The 25404-nt window shown below is 44.5% G+C and overlaps 1 protein-coding gene across 2 annotated transcripts in view; it reads left to right on the plus strand.

Moving 5' to 3' along the window:
- The window catches only part of znrf3 (zinc and ring finger 3), a 112080-nt gene extending 87902 nt beyond the window's left edge, over nt 1-24178 (plus strand). Inside the window, exons 3-8 of one of the 2 annotated variants that reach the window (XM_014170571.2) lie at nt 12986-13060; nt 15363-15494; nt 16045-16152; nt 18236-18403; nt 19380-19482; nt 19821-24178. In XM_014170571.2, the coding sequence (XP_014026046.1) occupies nt 12986-13060; nt 15363-15494; nt 16045-16152; nt 18236-18403; nt 19380-19482; nt 19821-21748 (2514 nt within the window). In that variant the 3' untranslated portion in view covers nt 21749-24178. Of the gene's footprint in view, nt 1-12985; nt 13061-15362; nt 15495-16041; nt 16153-18235; nt 18404-19379; nt 19483-19820 lie in introns of both variants that reach the window. The other variant, XM_014170570.2, reaches the window with a different exon arrangement.
- The last annotated feature ends 1226 nt before the right edge of the window (nt 24179-25404 follow it).

Here is a 25404-nt window from a genome sequence, read left to right on the forward strand (position 1 = left end):
GAATGAGATAGGGGAGACTGAATGGGAAAGCAATGGGAGAGAGGTATGGGAGAGGAGAAGAGAGGAGCACCTGGTATTAGCATCTAGCGTTAGCATTTAGCATAGTCTCTAACGTTCTAGCATTAGCGTCTAGTGGTACCTAGCGTAGCACATAGCATTAGCACCTTGCGCTAGCATCTAGTGTAGCAACTTGCATAAGCATCTAACGTGGTGTTTGTTGTCCACAGAATGCACGTTTACTGATGACATCAGCCACACACACTCCCATAGCTGGCTATGTTGTGTTCGGTATGAGACCAGAGGACCAGAGCCCCAAAGTACTGTACCTGAGACGGGCACCCTCTCTCTTTGTCTCTCTACTAGTGAGGTCATCATCTGTCTCTCTCTTTCTCTATATCTCTCTATCCGATCGAGGTTCCGTACCCACTGTGTTCCGAGTAAGGTTCCATACATACCCTCACACACATGTGCTGACAGTGTGGTGATGGGGTGGCCCCAGAATTAATGCTGGGTCATTTCTGTCTCTGGGCCTCGATCCTGTTGGTGAAGCTGGAAGAATTTTGGAAAACTCTTCTGTGACGTTGCCATTTCCATATTGGTGAGACCATCACATTGTCTGACTACAAGTTGGACTAAGCAGATGACACTGATCAGGGGAATCTTCCCTCATCATACTGTAGCTGCCTGGGGCTAGCTTTTGCTTTTTGGGGCCCTTTTAAAGAGGCAGAGCCCCCATTCACAACAAAACAAAACATCCCCCACCCTGCCTTGAAGTAAATACTGATCTGACTATAATGGATAGATAAAAACTATGTACTTAAACCTGTACTAACTCCATTCATTTGTCTTAGATTAGTGATTACTTCAAGGAAGAGACGAAGGACGGATTCATGTTAAAAATACTCAAACAAGACCAGCGATTCTGTTCTGCTCAGATCCTCAGTGTACCTCACGTCTGGAACAGGGTTATGAATGGCTGTCGCCGTGGCTCCCAGAGTGGTTCAAGTGATCCTGTGTCCGTATTTACATTCGGTAAACTGCTAGTTTACGCAAGGAATGTGTCCCAAATAGTACACTAGTGCACTATTTTTGACCAGGCCCCTATGGGCCTTGGTCTAAAGTAGTGCACTATAAAGGGATTAGGGTGATATTTGGGTCCTACACCAGGAGGGCTGTAAGGCTAGTGGAACACAAGTGGCTTTTTATGTGCTTCATAAACATTTTTTACATCCCCCAAAAATACTTTGAAATTGTATCGTTGACGTCCCCTCAACTCATGTAAAACACTCAACTTAACGGGCTGCCCCAGTGATATTAAAAAGGAGAATTACGGACGGAGGGAGAGTGGAGTTTTTTCAAAAGAATGTCACTTAAAAGTCAAGGGCACTCAAAGTCCACATGCAGTCAGGAATCTGGACGTGGTGTTTTTACCCCCCATAGAACTGGAGAGCCGTACAGAGTCAAAGTGGAGGTTTCGGGGGGGGGGGGGGGATTTCATGGTCGTGAGGAAGGACACTGAGGATGAGGAGAAAGGGGTTAATGTGCACTGTATGGTATGCCCCTGTGCGATTGGTTGGACAATGTGTATAGCTCAGAAGTAGCTAGTCGTGATTTAGCAGTGCAGGTTATTTTATTTTTTATTCTGCCTCAATCACTGGTTATGAGAGTAAACCGAAGTGTGCTATTGAAGCTACAGTTGAAGTCGGAAGTTTACATACACTTTGGTTGGAGTCCTTAAAACTTGTTTTTCAACCACTCCACAAATTCCTTGTTAACAAACTATAGTTAGGCAGGTTAGGGCATCTACTTTGTGCATGACAAGTCATTTTTCCAACAATTGTTTACAGATGATTTCACTTATAATTCACTGTATCACAATTCCAGTAGGTCAGATGTTTACATACACTAAGTTGACTGTGCCTTTAAACAAATTCCAGAAAATGATGTCATGGCTTTAGAAGCTTCTGATAGGCTAATTGACACCATTTGAGTCAATTGGAGGTGTACCTGTGGATGTATTTCAAGGCCTAACTTCAAACTCAGTGCCTCTTTGCTTGACATTATGGGAAAATCTAAAGAAATCAGCCAAAAATGGTAGTCCTCCACAAGTCTGGTTCATCCTTGGGAGCAATTTCCAAACACCTGAAGGTACCACGTTCATCTGTACAAACAATAGTACGCAAGTATAAACACCATGGGACCACGCAGCCGTCATACCGCTCAGGAAGGAGATGCGTTATGTCTCCTAGAGATTAATGTACTTTGGTGCGAAAAGTGCAAATCAATCCCAGAACAACAGCAAAGGACAAAAGTATCTATATCCACAGTAGAACGAGTCCTATATCGACATAACCTGAAAGGCCACTGCTCCAAACCGCCATAAAAAAGCCAGACTATGGTTTGCAACTGCACATGGGGACAAAGATCATACTTTTTCGAGAAATGTCCTCTGGTCTGATGAAACAAGAATAGAACTGTTTGTTTAGAACTCATTGTTATGTTTGAAGGAAAAGGGGGGAGGCTTGCAAGCCAAAGAACACCATCCCAACTGGGGGTGGCAGCATCATGTTGTAGGGGTGCTTTGCTGCAGGAGGGACTGGTGCACTTCACAAAATAGATGTCATCATGAAATAAATCATTTTCTCTACTATTATTCTGACATTTCACATCCTTAAAATAAAGTGGTGATCCTAACTGACCTAAGACATGGAATTGTTACTCAGATTAAATGTCAGGAATTTTGAAAAACTGAGTTTAAATGTATTTGGCTTCAACTGTATGTGCTAAACGTGTAGTCCAAACTAACTCACACAGTGTTACTGAGGTAAACTATTGTGCTCACAACATTAGTTTGCGTGCGTTTAAAGGATTTTCTGTCTCCTGCCGGGTGTATACTGCATAGATATTTTGTTCAGTAGTGATGTCATCTGGTATAGTTTGTGGATAATAGTTAATTAGTCACATATGGGAAACAAACTTAAGTTGGTTAGAATGCCATTGGGAAACGTGTCTACATATATGCATGTGTCGGATGAAGAGTCATTCTGAGAACAGAGCTTTCATTTTATTTTAGCAGAATGTAAATAATGCCCTGGCACACGGTCTCAAAAAAAGAAAGGAGGGAGAAAAAAAGCTGACCACATGTAAGAAAATCCATGGGAGAAAAGTATGCCTTTATCTTTTAATAAAGGGAGGAGAAGCCAGGAGGCTACATGAAATGACTGTGTAATAGCAGAGGAGAGGAGAACCTTCTGAAGACTTAATTCACTTAATTATAGCAGTGAGCAGAGCGGGGAGAGAAGAGCGGGGGGGAGGAGCGGGGGGGGAGGAGGAAAGAAAAAAGAGGGCGAGCAAGCATGAGAGAGTGAGAAATGGAGAGTTAAACTCTGATGAGAGCTTAGCTAAGTATACAGGTTACAGGTGTATACACAGCCTGGTGCGTGTGCGCGCTGCTAAGGCTGTGTTTACACAGGCAGCCCAATTCTGATCTCTTTTCCACTAATTGGTCTTTTGACCAATCACATCAGATCTTTTTCAGAGCTGATCTAATTGGTCAAAAGACCAATTACTGAAAAAAAAGATCAGAATTTGGCTGCCTGCGTAAACGCAGCCTGTGTGTGTGCGCACTTGGGCGCATGTTTATGTGCATGTACTGTGTGTGTGTGTGTGTGTGTGTGTGTGTGTGTGTGTGTGTGAGTGAAAGAGTGAAACTGTACAGATTACACACATTATGTGTACACCAGGAGGCTGCTGAGGGGAGCACAGCTCATAGTAATGCCTAGAATGGAGTCAATGGAATTGTATCAAACACAGGGTTTTCATGTGGCTGATACCGTTCCATTGTCTCCATTCCAGCCATTATTCTGAGCCGCCCTCCCCTCAGCAGCCTCCACTGGTGTACATACAGTATCTAACAGTTGGACCTAGTGTTCATGCTGATCTATCCTGAGAAAAGTCCCATTCCAGACAGCATGGTGAAATCTTCTTTCCTTTAAAAAAAAACACAAGCTGGCAGATGTACTTACCCGTTCTAAACATAGGCTTCTTCTTCCTCTCTGTCCTCTGTGTCTAGACGCCAGGCTCTCCTCCTCTCCTCGTTGTAGGCTGTGATTTCTGTCCACTTGGGTTGGATTGTACCCTCTTTCTCATGCTCAGGGCCAACATGTAGCCCGTTGAGCCAGCGGCTGGGCCGCACACTGTGGCTCTGGCTTTAAGTCAGTGGCTCTGTCCCAATTGGCACCATAGGGTTCTGATCATAAGTAGTGCACTATGTAGAGAGTAGGGTGCTATTTGAGACTCCGAATAGCTCTGGGTAAGTGTAAGTGTTTATGACAGACAGGCCATATGCATGGCATGGCAGACAGCTAGAGTTTAGAGTTTCTGACCTGTGAGTTTCATGTTTTGTTTACTTTAAAACATACATCTTTACATTGTTATTTCAGTCACCCTTGCCACTTTTTACTTACGCAAAGACAAGGCCATATCTTTCTATAGTTCTCCTACAAATATGTTATGGAGATTCACATTGTTATCTAGTAGTGGTGGAAGTAACATTACTTGAAATTCCAGAGCGGTTTTGAATCGATGAAACAGAATTACTGATCAGAACATGATTTTTTTTTGCCTGATGCTATACTTTGTACAACACCAGCATATTCTTTCTTTACTTCATAGAAACCCTTGAACAGTGTGTGAAAGTGTAGGAGTAGAAGGTTTTAGTGTGACAAGACCTATGACGTTGTGGAGTAGTGTGTCGGCCTTTTCTCTCTTCATAGGGACTAGAGCACACTGCTACTCTGCTCTGTTTTTCTGTGCTCTACTCCATTCTACTCAACTCTGCTCTGTTGTACTCTGCTCCACTCTGCTCTACTCCACTCTGCTCTGCTCAGGGGAAATCTTTTTTTTTTTTAGATGTAAACAACCCAATCCTCATCCTTCCTCTCAACGTTTGTGTGTGTGTGTGTGTGTGTGTGTGTGTGTGTGTGTGTGTGTGTGTGTGTGTGTGTGTGTGTGTGTGTGTGTGTGTGTGGCTCCTGTGTGCTTCTGTGTGTGTGAGTGTGAGTGTGTGTGTGCTTTACGTTAAAAGAAGGAGCTGCGCTTGCCTGTAGGTACATTTTTGCTGTCATCAGGCAGGCGAGTCCCTACACTGCAGCGCATGCCCAAATGGAGATTCTTTAGCAGGGATCTCTTTCTTCTTGAAGCCTCTTACCAAGAGCTATTAATTATTAACGTAGATGGCTAACATCAAAGCGTCTGAATTAAATGGACTACAGCCAGAGCCTGGCAATGGAGAGCTGAAACTGGGTGAGAGGGAAACACACAGAGAACAGAATAAGAGAATTCACTCTTCGGCTCAGAAGTTTAAACGCATTTATGCAGTTGGGAAAAAAGAAACGTGTTAGCTCCTATAAAGTGGACACGACTGTCGACCTAAAGAAAGGACTAGCCAAGGAGTTCTATTTAACCCCATTAGAATCAACTCGTTGGTCTCCATGTGTGGATTGCATACTGCATTCCCTATGTGGAGTACTACTTTGTTGTGAGTCAGTTTGTTGTTGATCGATGGTGAAGCATTAGTGAATCATTCATCCCCTTCTACCCTGTGAGAACCTGTATTAAAGAATACACACACACACAGACACACACACACACACACACACACACACACACACACACACACACACAGTGCCAGCTCACTGCACATTTCCTCTAGTCAAAATTAAGGTGAATGTGGATTGAGGTGGAGGGGCGTCAGTCAGCCTGGCCTGGCCTGTAGTACACAGATGTACAGTACCAGTCAAGTTTGGAGGCACCTACTCATTCCAAGGTTTTTCTTTACTTTCACTATTTTCTACATTGTAGAATTATAGTGAAGACATCAAAACTATAAAATAACATATGGAATCATGTAGTAACCAAATAAGTGTTAACCTCTATGGGCTAGGTGGGACGCACCTACTCAACAATCCCGTGGCGCGATATTCAAATACCTCAAAAATGCAAAAACTTCAGTTTTTCAAACATATGACTATTTTACACCATTTTAAAGACAAGACTCTCGTTAATCTAACCACACTGTCCGATTTCAAAAAGGCTTTACAACGAAAGAAAAACATTAGATTATGTCAGCAGAGTACCCAGCCAGAAATAATCAGACACCCATTTTTCAAGCTAGCCTATAATGTCACATAAACCCAAACCACAGCTAAATGCAGCACTAACCTTTGATGATCTTCATCAGATGACAACCCTAGGACATTATGTTATACAATACATGCATGTTTTGTTCAATCAAGTTCATATTTATATCAAAAACCAGCTTTTTATATTAGCATGTGACTAGTATTCCGACCGAACACTGCCGGTGAATTTACTAAATTACTCACGATAAACGTTCACAAAAAACATACATTATTTTAAGAATTATAGATACAGAACTCCTCTATGCACTCGATATGTCCGATTTTAAAATAGCTTTTCGGTGAAAGCACATTTTGCAATATTTTAAACAAATCAAAATGTATTTTAGATTTGAGATTCTTCAAAGTAGCCACCCTTAGCCTTGATGACAGCTTTGCACACTCTTAATAATCAGAGGGCGGTCCTTAGCGAACCCCACTCATAATATCACACTCAAAATATCACACTCATAATATCACACTCAAAATATCAGAGAACCGGGGTTCCCCTCCCCACTCAGACCTCTCCCAGACAGTCCTAGAGCAAATTGCTCTTTGCTAAGAAGCTATTTTTGTTTCTTTGACCATTTTAATTAAAACAACCACAGTAAGAATTTTGCTAAGACCATCTGAGAATGGTCTGAGTGGGGACGGGAAAACTGAAAACTAGCTGTTATTGAGGTTTGTAACTCTTTCTTGTTTGCCTATTAACCAATTTATCGCATGGTGATGTCAACAGGCAAGCCAAAACTCCATCCCACTGTTTCTTGAATAATTTAACTTATAAATGCCTCATGAGGTTAGTTTAACCTCTCTAGGGAAGGTGGGACGAAATCGTCTCACCTACGTAACAGCCAGTGGAATCCTGTGGCGCGTTATTCAAATACCTGAGAAATGCTATTACTTCAATTTCTCAAACATATGACTATTTTACACCATTTTAACCTCTATGGGCTAGGTGGGACGCTAGCGTGCCACCCGTGGTGCACTCCATCAACAGCAGGTGCATTTCAAGAGCGGCAAATTTGAATCCAAATAAATGTCAAAATTCAAATTTTTCAAACATACAACTATTTTACACCCTTTGAAAGATAAACATCTCCTTAATCTAACCACGTTTTACGATTTCAAAAAGGTTTTACGGCGAAAGCATAAATTTAGAGTATGTTAGGACAGTACATTTACAAGAGTTGTGTGTAATGTTTTGTCAATTCAAAGACAGGGTCACCAAAACCATAAAACCAGCTAAAATGATGCACTAACCTTTTACAATCTCCATCAGATGACACTCCTAGGACATTATGTTAGACAATGCATGCATTTTTAGTTCTATCAAGTTCATATTTATATCCAAAAACAGCGTTTTACTATGGCATTGATGTTGAGGAAATCGTTTCCCTCCAATAACCGGCAGTCAAGTCAGCGTCACAAATTAAATAATTAAAATTAGAAAACATTGGTAAAATATTATATTGTCATTTAAAGAATTATAGATTTACATCTCTTGAACGCAATCAACTTGCCAGATTTAAAAATAACCTTACTGGGAAATCACACTTTGCAATAATCTGAGCACTGCGCCCAGAAAAATACGCGTTGCGATACAGACTAGACGTCATGTTGGGGAGATCTAAAATCGAAAATACTATGTAAATAATCCATTACCTTTGATTCTCTTCATCAGATGTCACTTCCAGGTATCACAGGTCCATAACGAATGTAGTTTTGTTCAAAAAAGCTCATCATTTATGTCCAAAAATCTCCGTCTCGTTAGCACATGATGTAAGCCAGCCGGACTTCTCGTCATGAACGAGGGGAAAAAATATATTTCCGTTCGTTCAAACATGTCAAACGTTGTATAGCATAAATCATTAGGGCCTTTTTTAACCAGAACATGAATAATATTCAAGGTGGACGAATGCATACTCTTTTATAACGTATTGGAACGAGGGTACCCAACATGAACTAGCGCGCCAGGTGTCTAATGGGACATCACCGTTCCATGGCTCTTGTTCGGTCAGATCTCCCTCCAGAAGACTCAAAACACTTTGTAAAGGCTGGTGACATCTAGTGGAAGCAATAGGAAGTGCCAAAATATTCCTAAACCCCTGTGTTTTTCAATGGCATAGGTTTAAAGTCAATACAACACATCAGGTATCCACTTCCTGTCAGAAAATGTCTCAGGGTTTTGCCTGCCAAATGAGTTCTGTTATACTCACAGACACCATTCAAACAGTTTTGGAAACTTTAGAGTGTTTTCTATCCATATATAATAAGTATATGCATATTCTAGTTACTGGGTAGGATTAGTAACCAGATTAAATCGGGTAAATTTTTTTTATCCAGACGTGCAAATGCTGCCCCCTAGACCCAACAGGTTAATCTAACCACACTGTCCGATTTCAAAAAGGCTTTACAACGAAAGCAAAACATTAGATTATGTCAGCAGAGTACCCAGGCAGAAATAATCAGACACCCATTTTTCAAGCTAGCATATAATGTCACATAAACCCAAACCACAGCTAAATGCAGCACTAACCTTTGATGATCTTCATCAGATGACAATCTTAGGACATTATGTTATACAATACATGCATGTTTTGTTCAATGAAGTTCATATTTATATAAAAAAACAGCTTTTAATATTAGCATGTGACGTTCAGAACTAGCATAGCCCCCGCAAACTTCCGGTGAATTTACTAAATTACTCACGATAAACGTTCACAAAAAGCATAACAATTATTTTAAGAATTATAGATACAGAACTCCTCTATGCACTCGCTATGTCCGATTTTAAAATAGCTTTTCGGTGAAAGCACATTTTGCAATATTCTAAGTAGATAGCCCGGCATCACAGGGCTAGCTATTTAGACACCCACCAAGTTTAGCCCTCACCAAAGTCAGATTTACTATAAGAAAAATGTTATTACCTTTGCTGTTCTTCGTCAGAATGCACTCCCAGGACTTCTACTTCAATAACAAATGTTGGTTTGGTTCAAAATAATCCATAGTTATGTTCAAATATCCTCTGTTTTGTTCGTGCGTTCAAGACACTATCCGAAGTGTAAAGAAGGGTGACGCGCCCAACGCGTTTCGTGACAAAAAAATTCTAAATATTCCATTACCGTACTTCGAAGCATGTCAACCGCTGTTTAAAATCAATTTTTATGCCATTTTTCTCATAAAAAAGCGATAATATTCCGACCGGGAATCTGTGTTTTAGCTCAAAGAGAGAGAAAATAAAAACATGGGGTCGCCTCGTGCACGCGCCTCAGTCTCATTGTCCTCTGATAGACTACTTACCAAAGGCGCTAATGTTTTTCAGCCAGGGGCTGCCTCGTCATCATTCAGCTTTTTCCCGGGTTCTGAGAGCCTATGGGAGCCGTAGGAAGTGTCACGTTACAGCAAAGATCCTAAGTTTTCAATAAAAAGAGTCAAGAAGCCCAAGGAATGGTCTGAGAGGGCACTTCCTGTACAGAATCTTCTCAGGTTTTTGCCTGCCATATGAGTTCTGTTATACTTACAGACACCATTCAAACAGTTTTAGAAACTTTAGGGTGTTTTCTATCCAAAGCCAATAATTATATGCATATTCTAGTTTCTGGGCAGTAGTAATAACCAGATTAAATCGGGTACGTTTTTTATCCGGCCGTGTAAATACTGCCCCCTAGCCCTAACAGGTTAACCGTCGTACCTCATCAAAAAATATTAGCTTGTTTCTCTCCAATGTTTGTAAACAAAAATTGGAGGGGGCAGCAGGTAGCCTAGTGAGCGTTGGGCCAGTAACCAAAAGGTTGCTGGATCGAATCTCCGAGCTGACAAGGTAAAATCTGTCGTTCTGCCCCTGAGCAAGGCAGTTAACTTCACTAGGGTAGGGGGCAGCATTTGGAATTTTGGATGAATTTTGGATCTTCTTGGTCCTGAAACTAAGGGAGTACGGACCAAGAAGATGCAGGGACAACCCGTCAGGAAAAAACGCAAAAAGTTAGGGAAAGCCCAATACATGGACCAATATCAGTATAATGAGACATGTCCCAAAAACAGTGCCCAAGAGGTCAACTCCTCTATAGGCGAGGGCCCTTCCAAGCCCCTCTGAAGGCTATCACCCTTGCCATTATAAATCAATATAATGGTCCCCGTGACCTTGACAGGCCTTGAGCGCCTATAGAAGACAGCCACTGAATTTCGAATCTGGCCAAGGTCCGCTTGTAGACATTAAGGAGCACAAACTCCACTGGAGGATGGGAGAACGGGGTCATCAGTCCCCAACTCCTGTGCTATCTCAAGGATTTCCGTGACTTGATCCCATCGTCATCCTCGTTGTCCCCTAACTCGCTTTCCCCTGACACTACTTCGTCAGACAGTCAGGGGAGGGAGTCAAGGGTATCCATGACCTTGCCCCAACTGGGCTCGGTTGCGGGGAGCTGAGCCTCAGCTGTCGCTTTTGGCTCGGAGGCATGAGGGGCTAACGAGATAAAAGCACATTTCAGCCTCCTCTTCAGACCTGCTGTAGTAAGCAATCTGCAGTGCTTACAGGACTCGGGGTCCTTGAGCGCCTCCTAGGCATGTTCCCTACCCAAGCAGTTAATGCATGGGGGGGTGGGAATCTTTCCCCGCTATCATGAAGCCGCAAGCACAAGAACATGGGTGCACTCTGTAATGCTATAGTTGCGAGGCTAGTGGGGCGTAAGCTAGCTAGCAGCCACCTCATGGTGAAGGTATGCTGTGGCTAGCTCAGTGCTGGCTGAAGGAAACCGAGTGACCGAGTTAGCATTCAGAGAAAAAACCTCCCGTGACCGACGGTTCCGTGAAGACGGAGAGGGTCGGTCTAGCTAACACAACGGGTGAACGTAGCTTAACTAGACTATAGAAGGGAGCTAGCAAAGCTACCGTGTTGCAGGTAGGGTATGCTAGTGAGGTTTGCTTGCCTCTCAGCAAGCTAGCCAAGTTAGCCGAAGCCTTGCAACATGGGCTAACTGAGTCTCAATAGCTAGCAGTGACACTAGCTACTAACGGAGACTGAGAAGTAGAAATTTGTACTTAAATCAAAAACCTGGTTAGAAGTCAACCTCTCAACAGGGTCTGAAGACCTATGCTCAGCAGCGATACCCTTCACGGTTCACTTGTGAGCTGGCAACCGGTATCCAGTCGATATGAGGAGAACTAGAGTAGTGATACTTCTGTTGAGGAAGAGAAGTGAGAATAACCAGCGGGCAGGAAAGTGGCTCCTTTGATGGAATTGAGGGTCACCTCATTCGCCGCTTTGCCTGTCTGTCTCCAACAGAGTGTTTTAGATTGATACTTTCGAGAGTAGGCCGTCCTTAGTGAACCCCAAATGTGAGATATCAAAATGAATAATTAAAAGAGAACTGAAAACGAGCTGTTACTGGCAGAGAATTATGGAACTCTTTTTTTTTCTTATTGGTCTGTTTACTAATTCACCACCTGGTGATGTCGCCAGGCAGGCCAAAACACCATCCCACCAAAACAGGCAGCTCTTTAGTGTGTCCTAAATGGCACCCTATTCCCTTTTATAGTGCACTTCTTTTAACCAGAGACCTGGGCCCTGGACAAAAGAAGTGCACTACATAGGCAATAGGCTGTCATTTGGTATACTGGTCTGTGTCACGTTACACCATGTAGTAAGAAAGAAAGTTGAGACAGACCACATGTGCTCATCCTTCCAAAGTTATCATCGTGTTGTTTACCTCTCCATGGACTGGGGTCGACTCCCTCGGTCATCTCTCTCTCGCGCTCTCGGTCTCTCTCGAGGTCTCTCTCTCTCTAGCTGCTGGGCCTAGCTGCTGCTGGAGTCAGGCCATTCAAAGTCACACAACCCCCTCCAGTGGCTGGGAGTGAGAGTGCAATGTGTTTGGGGGGAAAATACATTGAAACAACTGAGTCTAAAAAACATTAAGGACACCTGCTCTTTCTATGACATAGACTGACCAGGTAAATCCATGTGAAAGCTATGATCCCTTATTGATGTCACTTGTTAATTCCACTTCAATCAGTCACACCTTCCCTGTGGCTCAGTTGATAGAGCATGGTGTTTGCAACGCCAGGGAGGAGACAGGTTAAAGAAGGATTTTGAAGCATTGAGACATGGAACGTGTGTATGTATCATTGAGGGTGAATGGGCTTGACAAAAGATTTTAGTGCCTTTGAACGGGGTATGGTAGTAGGTGACATGCGCTCTGGCTTGTGTCAAAAACTGCATCGCTGCTGGGTTTTTTACGCTCAACAGTTTCCCGTGTGTATCAACAATGGTCAACCACCCAAAGGACATCCAGCCAATGTGACACAACTGTGGGAAGTATTGGAGTCAACATGGGCCAGCATCCCTGTGGAACGCTTTGAACACCTTGTAGAGTAAACTATATTTCGTCTCCAAATGTTTATTGAAAACATAAACACATTTGCACACACTTGTTGTCTTTCAATTACATTGTTACAGTTGTTGGTTAGCTAGCTATAACAAGATACAACGCGCTGAAACGAGCCACCTAGGATTCCCCACAAGGCAGCTTCTTGTCATCGTTGCTAGCTATTTGTCCGTTCAGAATCATAACAACACATCACCTTCCGGCCACATTTATGTGCGTGCATCATTTTTTGGTGCCAACCCGTCTATTTTTCTACCTCAAAAGATCTTGTCTGTCTGGCTCTCGGTTTCAATTTCCGTTTCAGATGTACTTATTTGAGTTCAAGGTGATGTTTGTAAACAAAGTAGAGAGTGAAAGTAGTGCCTTCATTTTAATGATTTATGCATATCTACTGATTGTGTTTTTCTCTGTTTCTTGCAGGCGAAGCGAGCGGTTCAGAGGGGAGCGACGGCTGTCATCTTTGACGTGTCCGAAAACCCTGATGCCATCGATCAGGTCAGTATACATACATACACACACACACAGCACTCGCATCCGAAGTCTCCACTTATTCAATGAAGGAAACAGAGTAGCTAAGCCAACGTGCTAAAGGCTAAAAACAGATTCCTCTCCATTCAAACACCCAAATTCTTCTTCTCTTTTCAAAGACCTTCTGTCCTAACAGACCACTGTCAACTGACTGAGACATGCCCTGCTATGACAAGCAGGTTGTGTGTTTGCCCAACAATATACTTTTTTTCTTTCTGGTCAAACCCATGTGGATAAAGCAGGCTCATTCAACTATTAGGGGCTTTGAGTCTAGCCTAAGGACCCCTTCCCAAATGGCATTCTATTCCTTATATGGTGCATAGAGCTCTCGTCAAAAGTAGCGCACTATATAGGGAATATGGTGCCATTTAGGATGCAGACTGAGTCCTACCCTGCCTGCCTTAAGAACAGTGTACTGTGTGAGAAAGACGTTAAATTGATATTCAGGTTAGGGTTTTACTCAACCAGGACCGTGCTCTGTGGAGCTCATAATTGCAGAGGTAGTTTAGAGCTGCTACTGCACACCAACACGTTACCTCATCCCCTAGTACCCCGAATAATCCGAGTCTCTCTCGCTTTTATCTCTCTCTCGTTCTGACTCTTTTTTTTTCTTCTCTTCTCTCTCTGATTTTTCCCTCTCTACTTCTTTCTCCTTCTCTCCCTCTCTCTCTCTCTCTCTCTCTCTCTCTCTCCTTCCATTCTACCTGAGCTAGTTCCTGTTTCTATGTTGTTGGCTGGTGAGCTCCCTGCCTGTAATACAGAAGTCTCTCCTCCACCCTTTAGCCTCCACCGGTGCAGCATAGATAGCAGCTTTGTCAGAGAGAAGAATTCTCCTGTGGTATTCAGCCAGGCCCAGAGCACCAGGCCCGGACATGCAGGTTTCTCTGTGTTCAGGCCTCCAGGCTGTAGGCTACAGCAGCAGTGTAGCAGCGACCCACAGAGATGAAAGGCTTGAGAAGGGACCACATGAAAGGCAGTGTGGCCCGCGGGGTTAAATTCCCCTAAGAGGGTTTCCAGTCGCAGCTGCCCAATCGGTACAGACACGACCCACAAGGCCGAGGGGCAGGGAGGAGGAGTTACAGAGGGTTAGAAAGTTAACGTTTTTAACATCTCTTCTTTAAATTGTTCTTGCCATTTACATGATCGATCTACTTTTACGAAGGCTTTAATTTAATGTAGAGTTAAACATGATGGTTTTTGATAATAGAGAAGCACTTTGTTTAAGTTCCATTTGACTTCGAGTGGTTGAGTATCTCATCTTTCAAATTCACTTTGTTCTTCAATTCAAGCACATGCAGCTAGCAGTGTTGGCACTTTTGAGAGTCTAGTGTAGATTAACTTTGTAGATTGCAGCGGGAAAGAACACAAGCAGAGGCAGAGATGTGAAATTGCCATTTGCTATACTGTAACCAGAGAGAGCATATTTCACTTGGTAACATGACGACGGGAAGAGATTGAAAAGTGAATATCCCTGGTATTTCCCCTGGCCTTTCTAAATTACAGACGAGAGAACAGGGAGGTAGGGGAGCCGACAGAATGGAGAGACTAGAGAGGACCGGGAGGGAGGCTGAGAGACTAGAGAGAACAGATAGGGAAGGAAGGGAGGGAGGCTGACTGATTGGAGAGACTAGAGAGCAGGGGGAGGGAGGGAGGCTGACAGGGGAGGGAGGCAGACAAGGGGAGGGAGACTGACAGGGGAGGGAGGGAGGACAACAGACTAGAGAGGGCAGGAAGGGACGGAGAGAGGCCGACAGTCTAGAACAGGGGTGTCAAACACATTCCATGGATGGCCTAGTGTCTGTGGGTTTTGGGTTTATCCTTTCAATTAAGACCTAGACAACCAGGTGAGGGTTGTTCCTTACTAAAATGGGGACCTGAATTCATTAAAACCCACAGACACCCGGCCCTCTGTGGAATGAGTTTGACACATGGACTAGAGAGACTAGAGAGGGCAGGAAGGGAGGGAGGCCGACAGCAAACTGGACTCTCTATCTCTATCTAGCCTACAGGTTATTTTCTCAATGGGAAATAAAATGAGAGAGTATGTTGATGATAGGACACAGTTCTTATTCTTCAATTACAATACTGAAGGTCGATGTGGTGTGGGCCGGTTCTCCTGTATAGCTGACCTGTTGTGTGTGTGTGTTCTCCTGTATAGCTGACCTGTTGTGTGTGTGTGTGTGTGTGTGTGTAATCCTGTATAGCTGACCTGTTGTGTGTGTGTGTTCTCCTGTATAGCTAACCTGTTGTGTGTTCTCCTTTCCTGCAGCTGAACCAGGTAGCGGAGGACCCTCTGAAGAGGCCGGTGGTTTATGTGAAGGGGGTCGATGCTGTTAAGCTGATGAACATAGTCAACAAGCAGAAAGTGGCCCGTGCCAGAATCCAGCACAGACCACCAAGGGTAAGAGCCTGACAAGCCAAACCAGAACTACTGGGAAGATGTGTGTGTGTGTGTGTGTGTGTGTGTGTGTGTGTGTGTGTGTGTGTGTGTGTGTGTGTGTGTGTGTGTGTGTGTGTGTGTGTGTGTGTGTGTGTGTGTGTGTGTGTGTGTGTGTGTGTGTGTGTGTGCGCACACAACTACAAGTGAATGGACTAGCCAAACCATATTTTGATCATAACTCTTATTTAAACCCTACACACTTCACAAAGCACCATACTGAGTCTAGTCCCACAGCTAACAGTTACAGATATGGGAAGACATTCTTCAAGAGAAATCTAAGCCTCTCCTTTATTCTCTCTCTCTCGCTCTCTATTCTTCGTTATATCACAACAATTTTCACACAGTCATTTTATCAATGGATGGTGCCAGGGGTGCATCTATGCCCAGTTCTGTGCTTCAATGCCTGTGTGCCTGCACGTGTGTATGCAAGCATGTGTGTGAGATGTCTGCCTTTGGCTGTATAGACATCATTTAACAAACCCTTGTCCCCCTGTCTCCCTCCCTACAGCAGCCTACGGAGTACTTTGACATGGGGATCTTCCTGGCCTTCTTCGTAGTGGTGTCTCTGGTCTGCCTCGTACTGCTCATCAAGATCAAACTAAAACAGAGGAGAAGCCAGGTGAGCGCACACACACACACACACACACACACACACACACACACACACACACACACACACACACACACACACACACACACACACACACATACACACACACACACACACACACACACACACACACACACACACACACACACACACACACACACACACACACACACACACACACACACACACACACACACACACACACACACACACACACACACACACACACACACACACACACACACACACACACAGTCTTGCGCAGCTAACCTTGTGGTGACATACAATTCAGTCCCATTCAAAATCCTATTTTCCCTAACCCCTAACCTGTGCCCTAACCTTAACCTTAACCCAAAAACCTAACCCTAGTTCCTAACCCTAAAACTAAACCTAGTTCTAACCCTAACACTAATTCTAACCTTAACCCTAAACCATAGAAATAGCATTTGACTTTTTGTGGACTTTAGATGCTATGATTAGATGCTATGCTGATGGATGTGTTCTGAACAGGATGTTCCTGTAGTGTAGGCCTGGAGTGGTCCATGAGTCCGGATTAACCTCTTTTGGCGCATGGACCGCTAGCGGGACACCTACAACAACATCCGGTGAAATTGCAGAGCGCGAAATTCAAAATACAAAAATCGTAATATTAAACATTCATGAAAATACAAGTGTCATACATCATTTAAAAGCTTAACTTCTTGTTAATCCAACCGCGTTGTCAGATTTCAAAGAGGCTTTACGGCGGAAGCATACCATGCGATTATCTGAGGACAGCGCCCCACACCAAAATACTTTTTCAACCAGCACAGGCGTCACAAAATCACAAATAGCGATTAAATTAATCACTTACCTTTTGAAGATCTTCCTCTGTTTGCAATTCCAAGGGTCCCAGCTACACAATGAATGGTCGTTTTGTTCGATAAAGTCCTTCTTTATATCACAAAAAATCTGTTTAGTTGGCGCCAATGATCTCAGTAATCCACTTGTTCAACATGCATACAAACAAAATCAAAAAGTTACCAGTAAAGTTCGTCCAAACAAGTCAAACGATGTTTCTAATTAATCCTCAGGTACTCTAATATCAAAATAAATGATAATATTTAAGACGGAGAATAGTATGTTCAATAGGGAAGATAAATAACGAAGAGTGCGCACCTCATTCACACGCCAACAAGACGACTTTTCTAATGAGAGACACCTTGTAGTTCTTCCCAACTACTTGCTCATTTTTCAAAAAACAAGCCTGAAACCCTTTCTAAAGACTGTTGACATCTAGTGGAAGCCATAGGAACTGCAATCTGGGTCCTATCTATTTTGTATTTCCCATAGGCTAGCACTGAAATGGCCTGTGACCTCAAAAAAAGATAATCCACGTATTTTCCTTGGGTTTTCGCCTGCCATATCAGTTTTTGAAACTTCAGAGTGTTTTCTATCCAATGCTACCAATGCTATATGCATATCCTAGTTTCTGGGCCTGAGTAACAGGCAGTTTACTTTGGGCACATCAGTCATCTGAAATTCCGAACAAAAACCAGTCTCCAAAACAGGTTTTAACATCTAATTAACCTTGATGGTGAGCAGCACAGTAGCAGGTGAAATCCTGCCAGCATACCTGTGTGTGTGTGTATGTTGTGTGTGTTAGACAGAGGAACACACTCCAGGGGACCGCGTTTGGGATTAATATACAGAAACCTGCCAGTGTGTGCACACGTGTTTCTGTTTGCGTGTGTGTGTGTGTTCCTGATGAGCCATGTCGACTTCCTTGAAGTGTTAATTAAAATAGCAGTTTGTCACACGTTACGAAACCTCTTTCCAGTTGAGTTCACACTGGGGCATGCTAAGGACACTGTCCTCAACATATTGCTGACTCTATGTAGGCTACATGACCATCACTGTACCTGTCTACCAACACTGTACCTGTCTTTATGTACCTGTCTACCAACATTGTACCTGTCTACCAACATTGTACTTGTCTACCAACATTATCTACCAATACTGTACCTCTCTTTATGTACCTGTTGTGTACCATTATTCCCAGCCTGACCATTTCTATCCCTCCTCTCTCTTCTCCCTCTATCCCCATCTCCAGAGTTCTATGAACAGGATGGCCATCCAGGCCCTGGAGAAGATGGAGACCAGGAAGTTCAAGGCCAAGGTCAAAGGGCAGCGCGAGATCAGCTGCGGGGCATCGGATTCCCTGAGCAGTAGCTCCACCTCCGACTGCGCTATCTGCCTGGAGAAGTACATTGACGGAGAGGTGCGAGAGAGAACACACACACACACACACACACACACACTGAATACCGTTCATTAAAAAAGTTGTGAGAGACTTTGTTATGTCAGAGAGTGGCATTTTAATCGGAGTGGTATTTGAAAGGGGTGAGTTTAAGGCACATGGTCAAACTGACTTGAATTTCTGAAGTCACTGTAGAAAGATGTTTCCTAGACCCTAATCTGGGACCTTTGAAGGTTTACAGTAACACCATTGCTAATCATGGCCCAGCCTGGGGACATCAGGGGACCAACCCAGAGCCCCGGGCCCCCAGGGGACCCAGTCAGTCAGTGAGTGTGTTATGTGTCGTCTTGGGAAACCAGGGGAAGAAAACACACAACAAAGCATAGTAGTGATATAAAAGCCTGAATGGCATCAAAGGGGTTTGAGCAGTGAAGTAAGACAAAAGATGGGAGGGATAGAGCCCAAACAGGAGATGAGTCATGCTAAGGGGCAGTGAGAGAGGAAGGGAGAGAAGGAGAGGGGGGAGAGAGAGAGAGGGAAACGGCGAGAGAAACGGAGGGAAAAACTTGAGCTATCTCTGTCCAAGAACTGAATAATAATGATCCTTCTTTGTGTCAGTGAGTCTTGCTGTGTTCTGCCAACGGCATGGTGTCAGGTTTGAGAATAAGGGTGACTGGTGTAGTTTGAGGGTTCTGTGCTGCCATGATGAGTAGTGTAGTCTTGGGTTTGATTGTGAGGTTGGATTTGTTCAGTGTAGCTGTATACTGATGTATAATGTGACACCGGTGAAGAAGAGAAACCTTCTTGCTGCTTTGCTGCCACCTGTTGGCCGTTCATCCATCAAACGCCAATAATGTCCTTCGATATCATAAGCCTTAACTAACCTTAACTCTTCTTCTTCCCCCTCTCCTCCTCTTCCCCTGTTCTTCCCCTCTCTCTCCTCCTCTCCCCCTGTTTCCTCCTCCTCCTCTTCTCCTCCTCTCCTTCCCCTCAACAGGAGCTGCGGGTCATCCCCTGTGCCCACAGGTTCCATAAGAAGTGTGTGGACCCTTGGCTCCTCCAGCACCACACCTGCCCTCACTGTAGACACAACATTATCGGTGAGTTGGTACACACTGGCTGCATCCCAAATGGCACACTATTCCCCATGGGCCCTGGTCAAAAGTAGTGTACTGTATGGGGAACAGGGTGCCAGCGGGGGAGCACCTGTGGCTCTCTAATAAGAGTTTTCAGTCAGCACTTTTGTTAGACTACACAACCCACTAAAACAGTAAAAGCAAAGTGCAGTTGATGTAAAATACCCTTTTCATTAAATAAAGTAAATATTACAGCACATGAAACTGTAACTGTAACAAAGTTAACCTTTGAAAGACTCTTCTTTGAATCTCTAGGTTAACCTTAATCAAACACTCTCCCTCTTTCACACCCCTCTTCTCAGAGCAAAAGAAGGGAAACCCCGGCCCTGTCTGCATGGATGGCAATCCCGTCCACAGCCGGCAGCAGAGGGTAGTCCTGCCCGTCCACTACCCAGGCAGGGTGCACCGTGCTGGGCAAGTGACTACCTACCCCACCCGCACCTCCATGGACCCCCATGGTAACCCCATCACAATGCTCACTGTGGACCACCACCCAGACCCCCAGGGCCTGTTCCCTCCCCAGTCTGCCCACGCCGGGGCCTTCCTCCGGGGCTACCACCCCCACACTACCGTGCACCTGGACCACTCCCTCAACCCCCACCACTGTGGCCTGGAACACCAACACCGCAGCCTGGGCCTCAACCCCCCCACCTACCCCCAGCACCAGCAGTCCGGGCCCCACCATGGAGCCTTCAAGAGGCCCAAATTCCATGGGCGCAGCTTCTCGCGTGCTGCCTGCTACTCGCAGTATGAGACCATGTACCAACACTACTACTTCCAGGGCCTGACCTTCCCCCAGCAGGGTGAGGGGGCTGCAGGCGTAGTGGGGGTGGCTGGGGGCGCCGGGCCCCACAAGGGCCACCACAGCAGGGCCTTCCAGGGGGGTCTGCTCTACCCCACGGTGGTCCACATGGCCCCCGCTACCAGCTCCAGGATAGGGGAGGCAGGGAGCGGTGCCTCAGGCCTGGGCTGTTACCATGGCCACCACTCTGTGTGCAGCGGTTACCTGGCCGACTGTCCGGGCAGCGACAGCAGCAGCAGCAGTTCGGGCCAGTGCCACTGTTCATCCAGTGATTCTATGCTGGACTGCACCGAGGTTAGCAACCAGGGGGTGTACGGCTCCTGTTCTACCTTCCGCAGCTCCCTGAGCTCTGACTACGACCCCTACGTCTACCGCAGTAAGAGCCCCTGCAGGGGTTCGCAAGGGGAGCCAGGGGCCACAGCCGCAGGGGCCTCCACCGCCTGTCCCTCCACAGCCGAGGACTCCCTAACCCCAGCTCCCTCGGGGGGCCAAGATGGCTGCAACCTGCAGCCACAGCCTCCTCCAGGAGCCTGTGGGTTCGGCTCGGGGGACCAGCTCTCCAGTTGCAGTGTGGAGCCCAACTACAGCAGCCGCTCGTCACTGGAGCAACCCAGGGACACCAGCACCACTAGCACTACCTCAGCCGGCCCTCTAGAGGGAGCCGCTGACAGGGGGAAGGGGGGGCAGACAGGGGAGGAGATGGGGGGGAATCATGGCCTGGGGGGAGTAGGAGCAGGGGCGTGTAGCTGCTGTTTTGAGGTACTCCCACCCAACATGGAGTGCATAGGTCAGCAGGGGCAGGACTCGGACACGGCGGGGTCTCTGGCCTCCTCGGGGCGTGGCTGTCACAGGGGGGCGGAGTTCCATCAGCAGAGCTCCGCCTCTCAGCATCAGCAGAACTTTTACGGCCAGGGGGAGCACCTGTTGGCTCCGTCGGAGCACCTGTTGGCTCCGTCGGAGCAGGTGAGTTACGGGGGCCTGCCCTGCTTCTTCTACAAGGAGATGAAGGTCCACCGGGCAACAGGGGGGCGCTATAACGAGGATTATGCCGTGAACGTGCAGTACGCACACCACGCTGCAGACTCAGACGCCTGCTCCGGACAGGGCTGCTGTGGCGAGCTCAGCCAGAGAATACCCATAATCCATGAGGACACAGACTGTGAGCCGGGCTTGGGGGCGGAGACCCAGAGCAGCCTACTGCTAGGCAGCATCCTCACGGGGGAGGGGCAAGGGGGCGAGGGGCGGACTGGGACTCGTTGGCGGGTGGAGCCAGGTGAAGGGGGGTACTTCACTTCAGGACAGTTCAGAGGTCAAACGTACCCCACCCAGGAGGAAGAGACCAGGGCCCTGTTCCACCCCCGGAACTCCACTAACCACGATGCGTCGGGAAACAGTAAAGCTACAGATGAGGGGCTTGGCGGTATATGAGGAGGTGTGGAGCCCAGAAACAGCCTCTTTGGTACCGAACCAGTCAGTCGTTCAGTCAGTCGATCAACAAACCCTCAGTTGCCTTGGTCTAAGCCTTGCTCGCTCGCTGAGCTCTGAATGTTATAATCCTATATGGTGATGGTGTGGATTTCTACTGAAAATTATATGATGCCCTGCCTGGTGTAACCAGGCCTATCCAGTTCATTCCTGTGGCTCAGCCCACCTCATGGCCCCACCAGCAGCTTCTACAGGCTGCGATAAAGAATCAGGCTACAACATATGGGTGGAAGTTCAGTGGTTGGCTTGGCAGGGGCACAACACAACATGTAGGCTACTACCACATAACATCAGTGCCAGCCAGGGTCAGTCATGAGACCCGTTAGAAGATAAACTAATTGTGTTAGCTGGGCCCAGTTTGTGAGATTGTATTTTCTGGTTTGGTGAGTAGTTTTTCTTCACATGATATCGAAACTCCATTTTGTGCAAAACTTTTGAGGATTTCTTTCCTTTTTTCCTTCTTCTTCTTAATTCTTATTACACAAATGCCTGGATGTACATACAGTATGTATGCACTATATGTACAGTCAGGTCTAAAATGATTGGTACCCTTGTTAAAGATGAGCAAAAAAGACTGTATACAATAAATAATACAAATACTGAGCTATATTATATTTTCGGGACTTGAACCCGATTGAAGACCTGTGGTTTGAATTGAAGAGGGTAGTCCGTAAGAGCAGATGAAGGACATCAAGGATCTGGAAGGATTCTGTATGGAGGAGTGGTCTAAGATCCCTCCCAATGTGTTCTCCAATCACATAAAACATTTTAGAAAAAGACAGTGTCGTTATCCTCACAAGGGGAGGGTGCTTGAGTATTGAAAAGAGGGGTGCCAATATTTTTTACCCCTATCTTTTTTCGATTTTTTTGTATTACTTGTTAAATAAAGTATCTTCCTCTAAGCAATTGTATTAGCATAAAATAAGTCTTTTTTGCTCACCTTTAGACCTGATTATGTGTGTACTGTACTGTACTGCTTTTATGACATACAGTTACCTATACAGCTTGGATAACAAGCTTCAACAAACCACCAACTCAGATGAAAGGTTATGGAAGAATACCAAAACATTTCCTCTTTCTTTTTTAGGGGGTTGGGTGGGGATTGGGATCTTTGGTAGGGTGGGGATTGGGATCTTTGGTAGTTGGAGGACAGCCAGTGTCAGTCAGTCACCCACTTCTCTCATTGAGAAGATGAAGCTAAGCTATACAAACTACTCTACAGTTCTGTCTGTTGTTGGTATACTCAGACCAACACCAAGCCTTAGGCCAGCGAGCCATACTTACTATCTGGGGCGGGACTGTGTCACTTTTTGGTTGAATAGAGGTCCACATAGTGACAAGGTTTCTCTGAGTTCCTCGAAAGAGATTTGGAAATCTTCAAAGGATTGGTTTCATTATCAGTTTAAGTTACTATTTTTAGTTTAGATGCTCATGTTTTTTTTTGTTGGCAATTACTCATCTAGCCTCCTCAACACTTAAGCTCTAATGTAGATGGTCGTAATGAGGCTCTTGTGTTGCTTCAAAAATAGGCCAAAGGAAAAAAAAAGTGTCATTCACAAGGGATCTCTTTTATACTGTGGCTGTGTGTTTTTGTTGATGTATTTTTTTATAACGCAGTTACAAAAAAAGCAGCATATCTGATTTTTTTTTAAAGATGATTAAATCACACAATACACATCATGCTCACAAACAATATCAACATTGTTTGTTCATTCATACCTTCTTTCTGTTTGTTTTACAGACTGTATTCTACTGTTTCTATGAAATGTACCCATTCTCTTCACAGAGGCATTCGTTTTGAAATAACAATATTTATATGTTAACCCAGAGCCCTAATAAATTAAAGATATTGAGAATCTAATCTTGCCTTTGCATAGAGATGTACTGCAAATGAAAATTTGGAGGTACGCAAGTCACTATTTAATTTGTTTTAATTGTTTGTAGCACTTAAGATTATATAAAAAGAAAATGTGTACAAAAAAAATGCTTTTTAAAAAACAATAAGAATATAATTATTTTCTCCATCATTACCATTTTACAGATGTTTAAAAAGGTTAGAAATCAATCTGTATATTTCTGTATCTGTATAGCAGCACATTTCATAAATGGAAATATGTTCTCTGAATATTTATTTACTAATATATTTATCTTTAAGCCATGTCTTATGTTGAGTGTATGAACATTTTGGAGTTGTTATTTGGTTGCTTCCTTTGATAAATCACTAACATGAGACTTTGTAAATACATGGTAATTGCACATAAGACGATTTTAAATATTCTCTGACCAAAAACTGATTTAAAAAATGTAGTATCATACAGTTTTGTAATTAAAGTGTACAAAGATCTGTAAAATATACAGTTTTATTCAAGTAAATCATGTTGTGGCATCTTTCTTCCTAACCTTGTCATCTTAATTCACAACAGTTCAATTAGAAGTGATGTCTTAAGTCTGGGATACATCTCTTTTGGGAAGACCATTTTTGGAGGAAAGCATCTGGAATATTTCAAACCATGCAACTTAATCATAGTCTTTGTCTGGCCTGGAGTTAACTGACTACACACTGCAGTTTTTGGGCTTGACAGCCAGTTATAACTGAAGTCACTGCTGTTCTGTGCCTGTACATACACCTAGGTTCAAATACATGTGTATTTGTTATTTAAATACTTATTGTCTGTGTATGAGTATTTTTTTTATAATGTGGCCTGAATCAACTACTTATTTTGGAAGTATTTTAAATTATTTTCAAATGCTTATTTCAAATATTTTTTTTCAAATACATGGGAGTGTATTTAAGTCAGTGTATTTGAGTATTCTAATATATTCCAATATTCAACTACTTTTTAAATAAAACATCTAAATTCTTACTTCCAAATGTCTTTTTAAGTAATTGGAATACCCTAAATACAAATAGTATTTGAACCCAGATCTGACATACACACATATTAGAGTTAAATGTATCAGGAATAAAGGTTAGACCCAGGTAGACTGTCGAAGTAAATGTTTATTATAGCAACAGGGGCAGGCAACGACAGGTCAAGGCAGGCATGGGTCGACAATCCAAAGTAAAGGGGCAAAGGTAGAGGACGGCAGGCAGGCTCAGGGTCAGGTCAGGCAGAGGTCGGTAAATCCAGAGGTGGGGCAAAGGTACAGGACGGCAGGCAGAGTGGTCAGGCAGGCGGGCTCAGAGACAGGACAGGCAAGGGTCAAAACCAGGAGGGCAAGAAAAAGAGAGACTGGGGAAAAGCAGGAGCTGAGAAAAACGCTGGTTGACTTGACAAACAAGACGAACTGGCAACTGACAAACAGAGAACACAGGTATAAATACACGGGATAATGAGGAAGACGGGCGGCACTTGGAGGAGGGTGGAGACAATCTCAAGGGAAGATGAAACAGATCAGGGTGTGACAAAATGAGAGCGACAGGATATGACTTGTGTTTTGGATGTGAGAACACTCCGAAAGTGTCGCTGTTGGCATGGAACACATTTTGGAAAATGAGACTGCTTCTGCTCCATCTCCATCTAGTGGGAGGGGATCAGCATCCCAAAGAGATCAATCAATGAAGTTTATTCATATGCACAGAATACAGCATAGTCTAC

Source organism: Salmo salar, chromosome ssa24 (assembly GCF_905237065.1).
Source record: "Salmo salar chromosome ssa24, Ssal_v3.1, whole genome shotgun sequence".
NCBI classification, from domain to species: Eukaryota; Metazoa; Chordata; class Actinopteri; order Salmoniformes; family Salmonidae; genus Salmo; species Salmo salar.